The sequence below is a fragment of the Rhinopithecus roxellana genome, chromosome 17 (genome assembly GCF_007565055.1).
Source record: "Rhinopithecus roxellana isolate Shanxi Qingling chromosome 17, ASM756505v1, whole genome shotgun sequence".
Taxonomy (NCBI): domain Eukaryota; kingdom Metazoa; phylum Chordata; class Mammalia; order Primates; family Cercopithecidae; genus Rhinopithecus; species Rhinopithecus roxellana.
Window position 1 is genome coordinate 9,113,609 of NC_044565.1, and position 21,167 is coordinate 9,134,775.

The 21,167-nt window shown below is 39.2% G+C and overlaps 1 gene segment (V, D, J or C); it reads right to left on the reverse strand.

Moving 5' to 3' along the window:
- Positions 1 to 5,060: 5,060 nt before the first annotated feature.
- On the reverse strand, positions 5,061 to 11,281 carry LOC115894308. The segment is given in 2 exon segments: positions 5,061 to 5,617; positions 11,219 to 11,281. Coding segments are annotated over 2 exon segments (396 nt in total).
- Positions 11,282 to 21,167: the final 9,886 nt, after the last annotated feature.

Genomic DNA, 21,167 nt, shown 5'->3' on the forward strand with positions numbered 1-21,167 from the left:
ATATTGTTTGTAGTGTCCAGAAGGAGAGAGGACGATATTACTCCCAATATCACGGGGGGTGTACACACCCACCCCTTATGATATTGTTCGTAATATCCAGAGAGGAAGAGAATAATACTCCCAATATCGTGGGGGTGTACACACTCCTGTGATATTTTTTGTCATATCCAGAGGGAAAGAGGATATTATCCAAACATCCCGGGGGGTGTACACCCTCTGTGATGTTGTTCGTAATATCCAGGGAGGGAGAGGATGATACTACTCCCAATATCGCGGGGAGTGTACACCACCCTGTGATATTGTTTGTAATATCTGGAGGGGGAGAGGGTGATGTGACTGCCAATATTGTGGGGAGTATACAGCTTCCGTGATATTGTTCATAATATCCTTGAGGGGTTGGAGATGATATTACTTTCAATATTGTAAAAACCTTGTGTGTACACCAGCCTGTGATATTTTTCATGATATCCGTGGGGGAGGAGAGGATGATACTCCCTCCAAAACCGGGGGGGTGTACACCCCTCTGTGATATTGTTCACAATATCCAGGGTAGGGGAGAGGATGATATTACTCCCAGTATGACGGGGGGTGTAAACCCCCTGTGATATTGTTTGTAATATTTAGGGGGAAAGAGGATGATATGACTCCCAATATAGTAGGGGGTGTACACCCCCCTGAGTTATTGTTCTTGATATCCTGGGGTGGAGAGGATTATATTACTCTCAATGTCGTGGGAGGTGTACACACCCCTGTGATATTGTTTGTAATATCAAGGGGAGGGAGAGGATGATATTACTCTCAATATCTCCAGAGGTGTACACCTTTCTATGATGCTGTTAATAATATACAAGGGAAGATTGGAGATGATATTACTTTCAATATTGCAAACATCTTGTGTGTACACCCCTCTGTGATATGGTTTGTAGTATCCAGTGGGGGAGAGGATGATATTACTCCCAGTATCGCCGTGGGTGTACAGTCCCCGGTTATATTGTTCGTAATATCCATGGGGGTAGAGGATTATATTATTCCCAGTATCACAGTGGGTGTACACCCTGCTGTGATATTGATTATAATATACAAGGGGTGAAAGGATGATATAACTCCCAGTGTCTCAGGGGCTTATTGTCCCCGGTGATATTGTTTGTATTATTCAGGGTGGGAGAGGATGATATTACTCTCAGTATGGGTGGTACACCCCCCACTGTGATATTGCTTGTAATATTTAAGAGGTAAGAGGATGATATTACTCCCAGTATCATGGTGAGTGTACACCCCCTTGGGATATGGTTCAGAATAACTGGGGGGAGAGGATGATATTACTCCCAATATTGCAGGGAGTGCACGCCCCTCTCTGATATTGTTTGTAATATCCAGTGGGGGAGGGGATAATATTACTCTCAATCTCGTAAGTGGTGCACACCCTTCTGTGATATTGTTTGTAATATTCAGGGGACGATTTGAGATGATATTACTTTCAATACTGTAAACACTTTTTGTTTACACTCCCCTGTGATAATGTTTGTAATATCCAGGGGGGCAGAGTGTATTATTACTTCTAGTTTTGCAGGGGATGTACACATGATATTGTTCATAATATCTAAGGGGGAGAGGATGATATTACTCTCAATATAGCAGGTGGTGTACTCCTTTTCCCCCGTAATATTGTTCATAATACCCAGAGGGGGAGAGGATGATATTACTCCCAACATCTCAGGCATTGCACCCCCCACCATATAATATTGTTCGTAATACCTGGGGGGGAGAGAATGATATTACTCCCAATATCATGTGTGGTGTACCCCCCCTTGATATTGTTCATAATACCCATTGGGAGAGAGGATGATATTACTCCCAATATTGCAGGGAGTGTACCCTACTCACGTGATACTGTTCGTAATACCCAGGGCAAGTCTTCCCTATGTTATTCTGGTGATAGTGAGTAAGTCTCCTGAGTTCTGATGGTTTTATGAAGACGAGTTCTTCTACACAAGCTCTCCGTCTTTGCCTTCTGTCATCCACGTAAGATTTGATGTGCTCCTCCTTGCCTTCTGTCATGACTGTGAGGCCTCCCCAGCCATGTGGAACTGTAAGTCCATTAAACTTTTTTTTTTGTAAATTGCCTAGTCTCAGATATGTCTTTACCAGCAATGGGAAAACGGACGAATACAGTAAATTGGCACCAGGAGAGTGGGGAAACATTGAAAAGATATCCAAAAATGTGGAAATGACTTTGGAACTGGGTAACAGGCAGAGCTTGGAACAGTATGGAGGGATCAGAAGAAGACAGAAAAATGTGGGAAAGTTTGAAACTCCCTAAAGACTTGTTGAATGGCTTTGACCAAAATGCTGACAATGATATTGAGGATGAAATCAAGGCTGAGGCGGTCTCAGATGAACATGAGAAACTTGTTGGGAGCTAGAGCAAAGGTTATTCTTGTTACATTTTAGCCAAAAGATTGGTGGCATTTTGCCCCTGCTCTAGAGAATGGTGGAATTTTGAATTTGAGAAAGATGATTTAGGGTATCTGGCAGGATAAATTTCTAAGCAGTAAAACATTCAAGAGATGATTTGGGTGCTGTGAGAGGCATTCAGTTTTATAAGGGAAGCAGAGCCTAAATATCCTGAAAATTTGCAGCCTGACAATGTGATAGAAAAGAAAATCCCATTTTCTGAGAAATTCAAGCCAGCTGCAGAAGTCTTCATAAGTAACAAGGAGCCCAATGTTAATCCCCAAGACAATGGGGAAAACGTCTCCAGAGCATGTCAGAAGTCTTCATGGCAGCCCCTCCGATCACAGGCCCAGAGGCCTAGGAGGAAAAAGTAATTATGTGGGCCAGGCCCAGGGTCCTCATGCTGTGTGTAGCCTAAGGACTTGGTGGCCTGTGTCCCAGTTGTTCCAACCATGGCACAAGGGGCCAATGTGGAGCCTAGGCTGTGGCTTCAGAGGGGGCAAGCCCCCAGCCTTGGCAGCTTCCATGTGGTGTTGAGCCTGCAAGCACACAGACGCCAAGAATTTGGGTTTGGGAACCTCCACCTAGATTTCAGAGGATGTATGGTAACACCTGGGTGCCCAGGCAGAAGTTTGTGGCAGGGATGGGGGGCTCATGGAGAGCCTCTGCTAGGCTAGTGCAGAAGGGAAATGTGGGGTTGGAGCCCCCACACATAGTCCCTTCTGGGGTACTGCTTAGTGGAGCTGTGAGAAGAGGGCCACTGTCCTCCAGACTCCAGAATGGTAGATCCACTGACAGTTTGCACTATTCACCTGGAAAAGTCACAGACATTCAGTGCCAGCCCTTCTAAGTAGTCAGGAGGGAGATCATACCTTGGAAAGTCACAGGGACACAGTTACTGAAGACCATGGGAACCCACCCCTTGCATCAGTGTAACCTGGAAATGAGACATGGAGTCAAAGGATATCATTTTGGAATGTTAAGATTTAACTGCCTTGCTATATTTCAGATTGCCTGGGGTCTGTAGTCCCTTTGTTTTGGCCAATTGAAATGGCTGTAGTTACCCAATACCTGTACCCCCATTGTGTCTAGGAAGTAATTAACTTGCTTTTGGTTTCACAGGCTTATAGGCAGAAAGGACTTGCCTTGTCTCAGATAAGACTTTGGACTGTGGACATTTGAGATAATGTTGAGCTAAGACTGTGGGGGACTGCTGGAAAGGCATGATTGGTTTTGAAATGTGAGGACATGATATATGTGAGGGGCCAGGGGCAGAATGATATGGTTTGGCTGTGTCCCCAGCGAAATCTCATCTAGAATTCCTACAAGTTTAGGAGGGACTTGGTAGTTGGTAATTGTATCATTGGGGCAGTTTTTCTCCATGCTGTTCTTATGATAATGAATAAATCTCATGAAATCTGATGGTTTCACAAAGAGGATTTCCCCTGCGCAAGCTCTCTTTCTCTTTGCCTGAGACCATCCACATAAGATGTGACTTGCTCCTTCTTCTACCATGTTTGTAAGGCCTCCCCAGCCATGGGGAATTGTAAGTCCATTAAACCTCTTTCTTTTGTAAATTGCTCAGTCTCAGGTATGTCTTTATCAGTAGGGTGAAAACGTACTAATACAGGACTCAAGCAGATTTAGAATTTCAGTGGCTTCTTGATGCCATTTATCATTATGAAATATCCATTTTGTCTCTTGCATGAAAATCACAACCTAGTTTCTTTTGCTAGTTCTTGCATGATATGTATGCTTCATCCTTTCATTTTTAAAGCCATTCTATATTCCTACTATGGTGTGTATTTAATGAGTAGCATACATCTTTGATTTTAATCCTGTCTGATAATGTTATGATTTACTTGGAAAAAGTGTTTATTTATGATGCAATTATTTGTAAAGTTAAGGTTAAACTTACCATCTTGTTTCCTCCAATTTTCTTGATTCTTGCTTTCATTTGAATTAATCAGTTTAATTACAGTTTTTCCATATATTAACTTGTGAAATATGCAAGTGTATTATACAGCAGATATCCTCAACTTATTACTGCCTAATACCCATATAGGGTATTATGATTTCTTTCTCAAATCATTCCTAAGTAAATGACGGAAGCAGAATCAACTTTTGGAGGCTCATCTATGTCCTGCTAGGTTGAACTTGAAAGTTTGAAATGACCTAAGGTGCATTTGGACACAAACCTCCTTAACCTTTCAATCACTAATGACCTAGAGCTCCGTGAGATGCAGCACTTTCCCATGAGCTTGCAGTGGCATGGTGCCCAGCCTTGAACGCCACACAGGGTCTCTCAATTCTGTGATTCTTCCCAGGAAATACATAAGAACTTCCATCCGGGTTCATATCTCAAACACAACTCACCAATCTCTCATTTACTGACCTGTGTTCAAAGTCTTCAGATGGTTATTTTTCAGGGGGTAAAATGTTATCTTATATATTATGTTGTATTGAACCAGATTCCGTTTAAGATGACATGCATATGTCTTTATTCTTTCAAAGTTGGTCCTTATTGTTGAAACCCAGCTTTGGAGTTCAGAAAACCACTTTTTTACTTCAATATGCTGTGGTTGAGACTGTGCAAAGACTTTTAGCACTAGGCCTTTATTTTTGCATACATTTGCCAGAACATAACTAGTAATTTAAAAATCTAGACTGTGATGACTTTTATTTGTGTTCTTCCTGAGAAAAGTAGGAAAAAATACAGTGCCTGCTGCTGTCCTGGTCAGGGGTCTGCCTTGTGAAAAGTGGTAGGGGGAGGTAAAGGAGGGAAGGGAAACAGTGTTTAATATCACCAAACCTTATCAATGTACAAGTACTCTAGTAACTGCTAAACCAAATCTAAAGAATGTGTTTTGCTGGCAATAATAAACCCCAACATCCTCAGCCTCTACCCTGCTGATTTTAAGCATGAAATCTGTCCCCAACTCCCTGCCACTGAACATGTCTGTGACTCCAGGGTCCCGGTTGGAAACCAAATAAATTGGGAGCTGTGGAGGCTGGCCTGGCTTCTGTAGGTCCCAATTCAAATAGGTGTATCCATTACTGTGAAGGGGGCTGTGACTAGACCTGTAGGAGATGGAGGCTGGCTCTCCAGGGGTGATGGGCAGGGAGAGTGGAGGCTGGGACATCACAGCATTTCCATTGGATCCTGAAATGATAAGAGAGAAACGCAAGGTTATGTACAAACACTGAGTCATTTTAATCATTTTCTGTCTGTTATTTATGTTTTGCTCAATTATTTTTTTGTGTGTGATTTTGGTTAATACTCCCAAAATATACAGGTATAAAAAGAACCAAGATTTGTATGGGGAAAAGAAAGAGAGATCAGTCTGTTACTGTGTCCCTGCAACACATGTGCCATAATATACAAACTTCTACTTTTGTCAGTCCTTAACATCTACCTCTCTGAATTTTCATGAATTTCTGTTTCACAAGGGTAATTGTTTTATATACACTGATGGCAGCATACAATAAAACTTAGTATGAAAGTTAAGAAAAAAAAAAAGAAAAAGAAAAAGATAGAGTCTCTGTTATGGCAATGCCAATCCAAATACAGTGTCCACAATATCAGTCGGTAGAAAATAAGACCCAGCCACCAGTAGCCTATCAATACTGGCTGCCAGCTGAACTTCAGTATCGGTTGCCCCCAGAAAATCCGTATGCACAGCCAGGAAGGTTTCTAGCCCCACAGCGTGGGGCGCCATATCCTCAGCCTCCCACCATGAGACTTAATCCTACAGCACCGCCTAGTAGACAGGGTAGTGCATTACATAAAATTATTGATGAGGCAGGAAAACAAGGAGATATTGAAGCGTGGCAATTCCCAGTAATATTAGAATCAAGACCACCTGGAGAAGGGACCCAAGAGGGAGAGCTTCCCATAGCTGAAGTCAAATATGAGTCCTTTTCTATAAAAATGCTAAAAGAAATGAAAGAGGGAGTAAAACAGTATGGACCCAACTCTCCTTACATAAGAACATTATTAGATTCCATTGCTCATGGACATAGACTCATTCCTTATGATTGGGAGATTCTGGCAAAATCATCACTCTCACCCTCTCAATTTTTACAATTTAAGACTTGGTGGATTGATGGGGCACAAGTACAGGTCTGAAGAAATAGGACTGCCAATCCTCCAATTAACATAGACGTAGATCAACTATTAGGAATAGGTCAAAATTGGAGCACTGCTAGCCAACAAGTAATAATGCCAAATGAGGACATTGAGCAAATTAGGGCTATCTGCCTTAGAGCCTGGGAGAAAATCTAAGACCCAGGAACCACCTGTCCCTCCTTTAATACAATAAGACAAGGCTCTAAAGATCCTACCCTGATTTTGTAGCAAGGCTTCAAGATGCTGCTCAAAAGTCAATTACCAATGAGAATGCCCGTAAGGTCATAGTGGAGTTGATGGCATATGAAAATGCCAATCCTGATTGTCAATCAGCCATTAAGCCATTAAAAGGAAGGGTCCCGATAGGCTCAGATGTAATCTCAGAGTACGTTAAAGCCTACGATGGAATTGGAGGAGCTATGCATAAAGCTATGCTTATGGCTCAAGCAATCACAGTAGATGTTTTAGGAGGACAAGTTAGAACATTTGGGGGAAAATGTTATAATTGTGGTCAAATTGGTCATCTTAAAAAGAATTGCCTAGTCTCAAATGAACAAAATGTAACTACTCAAGCTACTACAACAACAGATAAAGAGCCACCTGGCCTATGTCCAAGATGTAAAAAGGGAAAACATTGGGGAAATCAATGTCATTCTAAATTTGATAAAAATGGGCAATCACTGTTGGGAAACAAGAGGAGGGGCCAGCCTCAGGCCCCTCAACAAACTGGGGCATTCCCAATTCAGTCTTTTGTTCCCCAGGGTTTTCAGGAAGAACAACCCCCACTGTCACAAGTGTCTCAGGGAATAAGGCAGTTATCACAATACGGTAATTATCCTCTGCCACAAGCGGCAGTGCAGCAGTAGATTTACATACTATACAAGCAGTCTCTCTGCTTCCAGGGGAACCTCCACGAAAAATCCCCACAGGGGTATATGGCCCATTGCCTGAGAGGACTGTAGGACTAATCTTAGGAAGATCAAGTTTAAATCTAAAGGGAGTTCAAATTCATACTGGTGTGATTGATTCGGACTATAAAGGTGAAATTCAATTGGTTATTAGTTCCTCAATTCCTTGGAGTGCCAGTCCAGGAGACAGGATTACTCAATTATTACTCCTACCTTATATTAAAGTTGGAAACAATGAGATAAAAAGAATGGGAGGGTCTGGAAGCACTGATCCAGCAGGAAAGGCTGCATATTGGGCAAGTCAGGTCTCTGAGAGCAGACCTGTGTGTAAGGCCATTATTCAAGGAAAACAGTTTGAAGGGTTGGTAGACACTGGAGCAGATATCTTTGTCATTGCTTTAAATCAGTGGCCAAAAAATTGTCCTAAACAAAAGGCTGTTACAAGACTTGTCGGCATAGACACAGCTTCAGAAATTTGTCAAAGCACAATGATTTTACATTATTTAGGGCCAGATAATCAAGAAAGTACTGTTCAGCCAATGATTACTTCAATTCCTGTTAATCTATGGAGTTGAGATTTATTACAACAATGGCGTGCAGAAATTATGCCCGCTCCATTATACAGCCCCACGAGTCAAAAAATCATGACTAAGATAGGATATATACCAGGAAAGGGATTAGGAAAAAATGAAAATGGCATTAAAGTCCCAATTGAGACTGAGAAAAATCAAGAAAGAAAAGGAATAGGGTATCCTTTTCAGGGGTGGCCACTCTAGAACCTCCTAAACCCATTCCATTAACTTGGAAAACAGAAAAACTGGTATGGGTAAATCAGTGGCCGCTACCGAAACAAAAACTGGAGGCTTTACATTTATTAGCAAAGGAACAATAATAAAAGGAACACATTGAGCCTTCATTCTCGCCCTAGAAATCTCCTGTATTTGTAATTCAGAAAAAAATCTGGCAAATTACCTATGTTAACGGACTTAAGAGCCCATAAATGCTATAATTCAACCCATGGGGCCTCTTCAACCTGGATTGTCCTCTCCAGCCGTGATTCCAAAATACTGGCCTTTAATTATAATTGATCTAAAAGATTGCTTTTTTACCATTCCTCTGGCAGAGCAAGATTGTGAAAAATTTGCCTTTACTACACCAGCCATAAATAATAAAGAACCAGCCACCAGGTTTCAGTGGAAAGTATTACCTCAGGGAATGCTTCATAGTCTAACTATTTGTCAAACTTTCATAGGTCAAGTCCTTCAAACTGTTAGAGACAAATTTTCAGATTGTTATGTCATTCACTATATTGATGATATTTTATGTGCTGCAGAAACAAGAGACAAATTAATTGACTGTTACACATTTCTGCAAGCAGAGGTTGCCAAGGCAGGACTACAATAGCATCTGATAAGATTCAAACTTCTACTCCTTTTCATTTTTTAGGGATGTAGATCAAAAATAGAAAAATTAAGCCACAAAAAATAGACATAAGAAAAGATACATTAAAAACATTAAATGCCTTTCAGAAATTACTAGGCGATATTAATTGGATTCAGCCAACTCTAGGCATTCCTACTTATCCCATGTCAAATTTGTTCTCTATCCTAAGAGGAGACCCAGACTTAAATAGTAAAAGAATATTAACCCCAGAGGCAACAAAAGAAATTAAATTAGTGGAAGAAAAAATTCATTTAGTGCAAATAAGTAGAATAGATCCCTTAGCCCCACTCCAACTTTTGATTTTTGCTAATAGCACATTCTCCAACAGGCATCATTGTTCAAAATACTGATCTTGTGGAGTGGTCATTCCTTCCTCACAGTACAGTTAAGACTTTTACATGGTACTTGGATCAAATAGCTACATTAATTGGTCAGGCAAGATTACGAATAATAAAATTGTGTGGTAATGACCCAGACAAAATAGTTGTTCCTTTAACCAAGGAACAAGTTAGACAAGCCTTTATCAATTCTTGTGCATGGCAGATTGGTCTTGCTGATTGCATGGGAATTATTGATAATCATTACCCAAAACCAAAAATCTTCCAGTTTTTAAAATTGACTACTTGGATTTTACCTAAAATTACCAGACATGAACCTTTAGAAAATGCTCTGACAGTTTTTACTGATGGTTCCAGCAATGGAAAAGTGGCTTAAACAGGGCCAAAAGAGCAAGTAATCAAAACTCAATATCAATCGGCTCAAAGGGCAGAGTTGGTTGCAGTCATTACAGTGTTACAAGATTTTAATCAACCTGTTAATATTATATCAAATTGTGCATATGTAGTACAGGCTACAAGGGATGTTGAGAGCTCTAATTAAATATAGCATGGATGTTCAGTTAAACCAGCTGCTCAGTTTATTACAACAAACTGTAAGAAAAAGGAATTTCCCATTTTATATTGCTCATATTCGAGCACACGCTAATTTACCAGGACCTTTAACTAAAGCAAATGAACAAGCTGACTTACTGGTATCCTCTGCATTCATAAAAGCAAAAGAACTTCATGCTTTGACTCATGTAAATGCAGCAGGGTTAAAAAACAAATTTAATGTCACATGGAAACAGGCAAAAGATATTGTACAACATTGCACCCAGTGTCAAGTACTACACCTGCCCACTCAAGAGGCAGGAGTTAATCTCAGAGGTCTGTGTCCTAATGCATTATGGCAAACGGATGTTACACATGTACCTTCATTTGGAAAATTATTATATGTTCATGTAACGGTTGATACTTATTCACATTTCATATGGGCAACATGCCAGACAGGAGAAAGTGCTTCCTATGTTAAAAAACATTTATTACCTTGTTTTGCTGTAATGGGAGTTCCAGAAAAAATAAAAACTGACAATGGACCAGGATATTGTAGTAAAGCTTTCTAAAAATTCTTAAACCAGTGGAAAATTACACATACAACAGGAATTCCTTATAATTCCCAAGGACAGGCCATAATTGAAAGAACTAATCGAACACTCAAAACTCACTTAGTTAAACAAAAAGAAGGGGAGACAGTAAGGAGTGTACCACTCCTCAGATGCAGCTTAATCTAGCACTTTATACTTTAAATTTTTTAAACATTTATAGAAATCAGATTACTACTTCTGCAGAACAACATCTTACTGGTAAAAAGAACAGTCCACATGAAGGAAAACTGATTTGGTGGAAAGACAACAAAAATAAGACATGGGAAATAGGGAAGGTGATAACCTGGGGAAGAGGTTTTGCTTGTGTTTCACCAGGAGAAAATCAGCTTCCTGTTTGGATACCCACTAGACATTTGAAGTTCTACAATGAACCCATTGGAGATGCAAAGAAAAGTGCCTCCACAGAGATGGAAACACTGCAATTGAGCACCATTGACTCGCAAGATGAACCAAGTGGTGATATCAGAAGAACAAAATGGAGTCTCTTATGTATACTTCTTTCTATATAGACACAGTAACAGGCTGATCTCTCTTTCTTTTCCCTTCAATTTACAAAACACAAAGGGGTCTCTAGAAGTCACCTACCACATCCCCCTCTTTCTGTGTCACAGCTTTCACTAACGTACATGTCCTTGATCCTTCTGGAATCTTCCTCACTCTCACAGATCTAAGAATCACATGCCCCACCCTGGAGGACAACACACATCCAACAGGAGGACAGAATACACATGGGAAGGAGTGGGTCTCCCAGAGTTCACCCTCCCACCCTGTCATTCTCCCTTATTTCCCTTCTGCCCTTACCAGGGACCCAGAGCATTAGCAGCCCTGGGAGTTGAGCAGGGAGCCTCATTGTGAGAAGATGAACTGAGGAGTCCTGATTAGTCAAGGCAAGGTTAGAGCTGAGCTTTTAACTCAAACTCACAAGGGAAAGTCCTCCCTAGAAGCAGTATACAAATCCTCTGGTGGGTGCAGTGGGGTGGAAAGAGCCAAGGAGAAGTTGGGGGCCTCTCTTGTGAGCAAAACGACATAAATATATTTTATGTTTTAAGGAAATCAATACAGGTAAAATCTGTGTTTCCTGAGTGGCAGAAGGGCCATATGCAGATGTTTCCTGCTGTTTCCTCTACTAGACTTCTACTTCTTTAGGACTTTCTCAGGTATGTTTTCCATTTCTCTTTAATAAGGTTGATCTTTAATAAATATTTGGTGATTTTTATTTCTTTGTTCAGGTTTATTTAAAAGAGTCTAGGTTTGTTTTATTTCATTTTATTTTATCTAAGGTAAAACACACAGTGCAAAGAGTGCAAATCTTAAGGGTGCAAATGAGTTTCAAGATCCAGATCACTTCATGTCATGATCCACATCGAAATAGCTAAGGTTTATAATTCTCTCACTGCTTTCATTACGCACCTTCCCAGTCAAAAACTGCTGCTCAAAACACAATCAATATCACTGATATTCTTATGTCTATTATAATTGTTTTGTTTTCCTGGACTTAATCTTTATATCAGGTAAAGTAAACATATTTTATAGCTCTTTTCTTATTTCTTTCACTTTCTGAGGCCTTGATTCCTTCCTGTCAATTTGAATTGCTATCTACTGTTATTCATTCCCTGTGATTCTGAAGAATTTTCTCTTGAATCTCTTGCAAGGCATATATACTATCAACGAATTAGTCTTTGTATATAAAAGAATATTTCTACCTTGTCTTTATATGTAAAGGATTGTTTTGCTGGATATAGAATTTGTGACTGAATTTTCTCCCCCAGCATTTAGATATATCATTCCACTGTCTTCTCACCTCCACTGATAATGATGAAAATGTAGCCAATGGCTTTATTATTGCTCCCTAGTATAGAGTAAGTCAGTATTTTAGTGATGCCTTCCAAATTCTCTTTGTCTTTCAACATTGGTACTATAATGTGTATAGTTATGAATTGCATTGTGCTTATCCTGAAAAGGTTTCACTGAGTTTCTTTCATGTATGTGTTTCATCATTTCTACAGATGATTTTCATTGTTTCTCCATTTTTTTTCTTTTTCAGTTTTTATTTCAGAATCAGAGCATGCATATACACATATGTTACAAAGTTATTTTGCATGATGCTGAGGTTTGGTGTATGACTGAACTTATTAACCACGTAGTGAACATTGTACCCATAGGTAGTTTTTCAACCCTTCCCTTCCTCCCTCTCTCTCCCCTCTAGTAGTCCCCAATGACTATTGTGCCCATCAACCATGGACTAGATAAAGAAACTGTTGTATATATACACTATCGGGGGAACCTGCCCCCAGTATTTCAGCATTGGTTCTTTCTATTTTCCATCAGTGTCAGCCAGCTGAGAAATAAAGAGATAAAGTATAAAGAGAAAAATTTTACAGCTGGGCCACTGGGGGTGACATCACATATTGGTAGGACCATGATGTCCACCTGAGTCTCAAAACCAGCAAGTTTTATTAAGGGTTTCAAAAGCGGAGGGAGTGTAAAAAGAGAGAGTAAGTACAAAGATCACATGCTTCAAATAGCAAAAAGCAGAACTACTAATCAGGGTCTAACAAAGGTCACATGCTTCAGAGGGAACAGGACAAAGGGCAAAAGCAGAACTACTGATAAGGGTCTATATTCAGTGGTGAACGTATTGTCTTGATAAACATCTTAAACAACAGAAAACAGGGTTCAAGAACAGATAACTGGTCTGACCACAAATTTACCAGGGTGGAGTTTTCCCCACCCTAGTAAGCCTGAGGGTACTGCAGGAGACCAGGATGTATCTTAGTACTTATCTCAACCACATAAGACAGACATTCCCAGAGCACCCATTTATAGACCTCCCCCCAGGAATGTATTCCTTTCCCAAGCTATTAATATTAATATTCCTTGGTAGGAAAATAACTTAGTGATACCTTCCCTACTTACACGTTTGTTTATAGGCTCTCTGCAAGAAGAAAAATATAGCTCTTTTTGCCCAACCCAGCAGGCAGTCAGATCTTATGGTTGTCTTCCCTTGTTTCCTAAAAATCGATGTTATTCTGCTCTTTCTCAAGGTGCACTGATTTCATATTGTTCAAATGCACATGTTTTACAATCAGTTTGTACAGTTAACACAATTATCACAGTGGTCCTGAGGTGACGTACATCCTCAGTTTATGAAGATAACAGGATTGAGAGATTAAAATAAAGACAGGCATAAGAAATTATAAAAGTATTATTTGGGAACTGATAAATAACCATTTTAAAATTAAATATTCACAATTTATCTTCCTCTGTCGTGGCTCCAGCCAGTCCCTCCGTTTGGGGTCCCTGACATCCCACAACAATACACCATGGAATCATATGCAGCCATAAATAGGAACAAAATCATAGGAACAAAATTATGTCCTTGCAGAAACTTGGATGCAGCTGGAAGTCATTTTCCTAAGTGAACTGATGCAGAAACAAAAAACTAAATACCACATCTTCTCACTTGCAAGTGGGAGCTAAACATGTGGTACACATGGACATAAAGATGGGAACACATTTTTTAGCCTGTTTCTTTTTTTCCTTTTTGATTCCTAACACAAATGTGTTGGTATTGTTCACATGGACCTATAATGTCTGAGGTTTTATTCATTCTTCTTTATAATTTTTCTCTTCTATATATGAGATCATTTCTATTGACTTGTTTTTCAGTTTACTGGTTCTTGCATCATATTATATTGCTGTTGCATTTATATAACACATTTTTCAATTTAGTTGTTGAACTTTTCATTTCTAGAATTTCCAGTAGGTCTGTTTTCATAGTTTCTCTGTTTGAGAGCCTCTATTTGTTGAATCATTGTCTTTACAAATTCCTTTTTAATTCTTTTTTAAAGGTTAGAATAATTCTTTGAACATATATTTGATAAGGTTGGAGCACATAGACACTATGGAGATGGACCATAAGGCAGGGAGCTCAGAATTTGATTAGCTGAATTTGAAGTCTCTGAATAATGATGCTCTTGTGGGATTTAATTATTTTCTATGTTTTATGTTTCTCAGATTACAAATACCTTTTATTTTTAAGATAATAACTATGTATAGAAATTCAGCTTATAAATCCCTGGAAAATTCTAACAGAATAATTGTTGAAAAAAATATTTTCTCTTAGGCCCCCAAACCAGCCTCTGACTGGGACTTGCCTTTGTCTCTGAGCCTGTGAAATCTGTGTTGAGGTTTTCAGTTGGGCAGTGAAATCATGGCAGGGCAGGCTCTGGGTGCTGTGGAGGACAGGAGGACACTCATTCAGGGTTTGTGATGCTGGGAGTTTGAGGGGAGAGACTCAGAATGGAGCTATCTGTGAGTTGCCCCAGCAATGCTGTCTGCACAGTGATCATCTCACAAGAGTACTTGTATGCCAGTGGATAGCCCAAATGTGGGCTCAGGTTGGACAAAGACAAAGGTTTAGGCATGAATATATGAGACTCATTTGATACTCTGAAGTTTCAGCACAAGCATAACGAATTATATGGGAAAAGTAAGGAGTCACAAGGTTGCGATTTTTCATTTGCTATTAAAATATATTTCCTCTGCTCATTTTTCCCTCCAGAATGTAACTCCTGATATACATTTAACCAAAGTCACTGTTTTTAATTGTTGTTTTAGTAACTGACAGCCTGTGTGCAGAGTTCCTAACTGGGTAGCCAGACCATCATTCCTATGGGTGAAGCCAGGAAGTGACTGTGGATGTGAACAAATGTGAGTTTCATGTACATGTTGCCAAAAGCCATGGGCCACTGATCTGGGGAGAACCTGCAGTCATTTCACTTTCCCATACCCAGATGAGAAGTCACCTCGATTTATGTTCCTATGATGAACTCTACACACTGGATCACATTCTGAAGCTCTAGTTCACATTTCTTTTCTGTGCTAGAGGGACTCTCTCACTCACATGTATTGTACCCTCTGCATAGCAAAATTTGTAATACATAAAAGCTGTTTTCTGCTAATTACCCATCAATTGTGTCATTTTTAGTCTTCCATAGGTGTTACCTGCCCTATGGCTATGGGGTCTTCCAAAAGAATGGGCCAGAGGTGGAGCTGTGAAACTGTAGCTGGATAAAAAGTATAAGTGTCAAGATAGGGTAAAGAAGTGGTGTTAGTAATAATAATATTCCAAATTAGTCTGGGCTCTTGGCTGTGATTACTGGTAAGTGTGAAAGAATCTAGGTTTTGATTTTTATTCATTTTATTTCCATTGATAAAGTAGCCAGAGTAAAGTGCACACTTCTTGAGTGTGCAACTTAATAAAGTTTATGTGTAAGCCATTGTCCGGGTGGAATGATAGAGTATTTCACATGCCCTTGTGCTTCCCTCATGGACAGTCTTTGTAAGGTTTCCCTCCCATTCAGCAAAAGTAACTGTCTTTCTGATATCTAACACAATCATTTAGGTTTCCCTGTCTTGAATTTCACATAAATAGCATGAAGTGTATTTTTATCTTTCCAGCCTTGATATTGCTCCTTATTACTTTTGAGATCTTCATTTCTTCCAGTGGACTCAATGTCCTATCTGATGTCATTTCCTGGGATTCTGAAGTATTTTCTCTCAACTATCTTATAAGACATAGCTACTAAGAATGAACATATTTGTTTACCAAAGAATATGTTTGCTTCTTTGTTCGAGTTGAAGGATATTTTCACTGGATATAGATTTCCTGGTTGCCTTCTTTTTTTTTTCTTTCAGCATTTAAATATGTAATTTCACAGCTTCTAGCCTCTACTGGTCCCAATGAAAATGAAGCCAATAGCTATATTGTTGTGTCTCTGTATAAAGTGTCTGCTTTCATTCTTCATGTAATGAAGAGTTTCTCTTTGTCTTTCAATATTTTAATATAATGTGTTCAGTTATTAATTTCTATTGAGTATGTTAAAGGGTTTTATTGAATTTTTTCATCTAAGAATATTTTTTCTTACTTTTGAAAAGTGTTTGTCATTATTTCTCCAAATACTTTTTTCAGCTACTTTCTCTTTCTCTCCTCCTTTGTGACTGTCATTATATATTTGTTGGTGTCCTTCACTCTGAGCTATAAATCTTTGAAGCTTTCTTCCTTTTTTTCTAAACATTTTCTTCAGTCTCAATAGTTTTCCGGTCATCTATTTTCAAGTTAGCTGATTGTTCTGCCATCTCAAATTACTATTAGACTTAGCTAATACATATTTAAATTGGGTTATTCTACTTTTCATTTCTAGAGTTCCCATTTGGTCTTTATTTATACTTTCCATTTATTTTCTTGAGTCCCTACTTGCTGAATCTTTTTTTTTTTTTTTAATATTTTCTTTTCTATGTCAAGGATCATAGTTTTAAAAATAATTATTTTAACATCTGCATATTAACTGCTTTGCAGCCTTTGCTAAAGTCAACAATGAGGGCAAGTTAGAATCAGCTTTCATTGGCTATTTTCTACCGTTATTGTTGTAGTTGCTTTATTTTTTTTTTTTTTTTTTTTTTTTTTTTTTTTTTTTTAGTTGCTTTATTTTTATTCCTTCAATATCGGTCATACTTCCCTGTTTCTTCCAGGATTTTTTAAACTGAAAAGTGTACATTTTTGATAATATATTATAATACCTCTCTTTAGATTGTGGGCTTTTTAATTTTAATTTTAATTTTCTTAGAAACAGAGTCTCACTCTGTCAGCCAGACTGGAGTGTGGTGGTGTGATCATAGCTCGCTGCAGTCTCGACCTCTTGGGCTCAAGCAATCCTCCAGTTTCTTCCTCCTGAGTAGTTGGGAATATAGGTGCATGTCACCAATTTCTGCTTTTTAAAAAAAAAAAATTTTTGTAGAGATAAGGGTGTCACTATTTTTTCCAGCCTGGTCTCAAACTCCTGGCCTCAAGTCATCTTTCTGCATCAGCCTCTCAAAGTACTGGGATTATAGGCTTGAGCTATCATGTCAGGCCTGGAATTTGTTTTATTTTTCTGAGCATTTTTAAATTTTCTTCTTAGTTGTTTGTCTGAACTTACTGATAGTACCTGACTTATGATAGTTGGAGTTAAAATTTTTTGACTCAGATGGTGTGTAAGTGACATGCATTCAAGTAGAAATAGTACTAGTATTCATACAGCTATTCTATCTTCTCTTTCAGTGCAGTATTCAATCAATTACATAAGATATTCAACACTTTATTGTAAGATAAGCTTTGTGTTACATAATGTTGCCCAACTGTAAGCTAATATATGTGTTCTGAGCAGATTTAGGATAAGATAAGGTGAGCTATAATGTTAAATGGATTAGATGTATTCAAAGCATTCTCATTGCATGGTATTGAAAAATCTGCATCTCACGTGGTATTTGACCACTGATATCTCTGCTTCTTTTTATTCTTAATATTAATCTTTGGTTTGAATTTATAGAAACTGCACATGTATCTGCATAGCGTAGTGGTCACCAATGATTTGAGACATTTTGCTCAAATACCTGGAGCTTTTAAATCTGTCTTCTGTCAATCTATCTGTGTGTAGTTTAAAAAGCAAACTGCATGCAAAATGCAGCTAATTCTTACCTCCCTCTGGTTTTACTTTGCACCGGGAACTCCTGGGTCTCATCACTCATATCTATAGCTTCTAGGTCACTAGGAATGTGTGCAGAGATTATTTCAGCAAGATGGGTCTATCTTATCCAGGAATCTGCTATTTGCCATCAGCAGATGTACTACTTGACCCAAAAAGGGCATCATCTTGGACTAGTAAAGCTGTGGGCTTTTTCTGTTCATTTTCTATGGAGTTCTCCATGTTTAGCTGGAAACACTGAAGAATTTTTTTCCACTCCTTGGCTTTACTCAAGTCCAGCCCCTTTGGCAACAAGTTACCAGGTTCATTTGTTATCCTCACATTGGTAAAACTCCAGTTCTGTAATTCATGCTGACTGAGCTGGGGGTAGAACGGTGCTGTCACAGGCAAAAGGTTACAGACTTTTTCTGTCCTTACTCAAAGCACTAGTACTTTTATTTCTATAAAGAATATACATGCTTAATCATTTTATGCTTTGCCAATTGTCAAAGTGTTGAAATAGTTTTGATATTTCAGCTTTATATTTATATGTGTGTTCGTTGTTGATTTTTGCACAGAAGGTTTATTCAGCTCTTTGTGATGCCACAAACAGAGATGCCTTCTAAAATGCATTTAAATGTACATAATAGCCAGGCTGAAATGGTATCACGTAATGGACTAACATAAGTAATTTTGGACTTGAGAACTTGAACTCCAAAATGGCCAAATAGAGCAGAGATGCTAAAACTGAGTGGCCACCACACTAGCTGTCTGTAAAGGAAGCAGCTGGTATAATCTAGTAAACACTGAGGGTCTTACTGAGGTTTTTGTTTCATGTTGAATCACTGTGGGAGGCCAGCTATAATCCTGCTGACAGTAATAAACTCCAACATCTTCAGGCTCCAGGCTGCTGATGGTGAGAGTGAAGTCTGTCCCAGACCCACTGCCACTGAACCTGGCTGGGATGCCAGTGGCCCTGCTGGATGCACCATAGATGAGGAGCGTGGGAGCCTGCCCATGTTTCTGCTGGTACCAGACTAACCTGCTGCTGACACTCTGACTGGCCCTGCAGGAGAGGGTGGCTCTTTCCTCTGGAGACAAGGACAGGGTGGCTGGAGACTGCGTCATCACAATTTCTCCGGTGGTATCTGAGATGGGAAATAAAACAGAAATGCACTATCGTAATCTAGATCAAAATCACTGTCTTTGAGTAGCGCCAAAATTGTTGACCTACATTGAAGTTTAACTATATTTCTTGCAGAGCAGAGGTGGCAGGAGTTTTCAGTGATGTGTGAAACCACCTCATGTTTCCCTCACCTGGGAGCCAGAGTAGCAGGAGGAAGAGAAGCTGCGCTGGGGCCTCCATGGTTCCCTCTGGGTCCTAACTGATCAATTCCTCCCCAAGGCTTTGACCCAGGCATTGATAAGGGCTCTGGAAGGTAGGGCAGCTGGGAGGGACATGCAAAGCAGCTGGGATGGGAGCCGGGCTTCCCACTGCAGAGACCACCTGCTTCTTCCTCTCTGCATGGAGCATCCTGCGCCTCCCTGGTTGTCAGTTCAGAAAAGTGTGTTGGCTCAGTCTGAGTGTAGAACTTCCCCCTTGTGCTCACAGAATTTCACTCCTGTGTCTTTCTTCTCTTCAATCACCTAAATTCACCCAGATGATGTTTGGTACAAGCCTGTTAAGAACAATATAAAAGGCTGTGTTTTCATTTCTCTCTTTCTATCCTCAATATGCCCAGTCATCTCCCTAAGTGCATTATTGGATGGATGGAAATGAAGAGTCTGTTAGAACATAATATTCCAGATTCACCTTTCTTTTGCTTGTTAGTAACGTTTTCTGAGGGTCCTGAAGCTTTCCATTAACCCAGACACACACCCTCTTTGAGTTAAAAGTCAAAAACTTCTGTTTACAGTCACATGTCCTGGCAGCCCCTGACATAGATGCTCCATGGCTTGCCAATTGCTTGAAATTCATCAAGTAACTTAACTTCCCTGTGTCTCAGTTTCCATATCTGTGTAACTGTGACAGTAGTGGTACCTGCCTTACAGTGCTGTCGACAGTTTAAAGAAAATAAGATAAAACATTTACAGTAGTACTCAGGACATTATGTATGCGGCCATTAATTTTGTTTTTATTGTTTAAGTATTCAGCACTATAGTCATCATCATTATAAATATACTTAGCATGGAAAATAGTCTTAAATCTAATCCAAGAATGTTTTATCCACAAATTAAATTCTAAGGTGTTTTCTTCAGTAACTGTACACAACTCTTAAAATCTTAATGATTTGGTCTTAATCTGTGCTAAAGTACGCAGACCTTCAATCATTCCCACCCACCCCTAACACATTACTTGTCATCCATTATCAAAATGTTACCCAGAAAAGATTACCATGTCCTGTTGCTGTCCTTCTTTCTTATATAATCTTTATCCTACCTTGTTATCTTTTGTCTTATTCTGGCCCCAGGACTGACGATAAGGCAAAGCTACCATCATTACTTGTGGGCTTGCTCCAGTATAATTTTGTCAGGCTTGTTGTCTTGGAAATGAGGACTCTGTCTTGCCAAGAAACATATTCATTGAGGCAATGTGTTATGAAATAAAAGATTTTATCTACTTATGATCCAATAATTAATTTAGAATGATTCAAACAGATTTTTGATGACAAAAAGGAGAAGATGATGTAAGAGAAAAATGCAATACAATAGAAAACACAAGCTATTTAACACTTGCTTCATGGATTTTTACATATATATTAGACATATGCTGGGTATATGTGTTCAATGATAATCTAAAAACTGAATGGTAACTAGTTTAAGGAATGCCTGCATTACACAGTCTTGCCCACTTTTCCAATTATAAACAGAAAGCTACAGCACTATTTGTATGAGTATCAAACATTGTAGCTGCTATGGTAATGGTAGAGTAGATTTACTGAGATAAAAGCCTTGGAAACAGTAGAGGTTTGTCTTATAATGTTATGGCTGTTGCTGTGGTTACTGTTGTTAGGAAATACAGTGGGAGTGAAAGCAGGTAGATTTAGAAGCTCTGCTCTTCCTCACACTCACAACCCCCTCTAGAGATGGACAGATGGTAGTGCAGGAATCTCTGACACCTGTTAGAAGTCTTTTGCTCTTTCCAGAATCTTTCCTGACAACTATTGTTTTGAGTCACAGATTAGGTGGAACTGGGTGTAGAAGAAAGCACTAGAGCAAGGGAAGATGTTTTCCATCCCAGATGT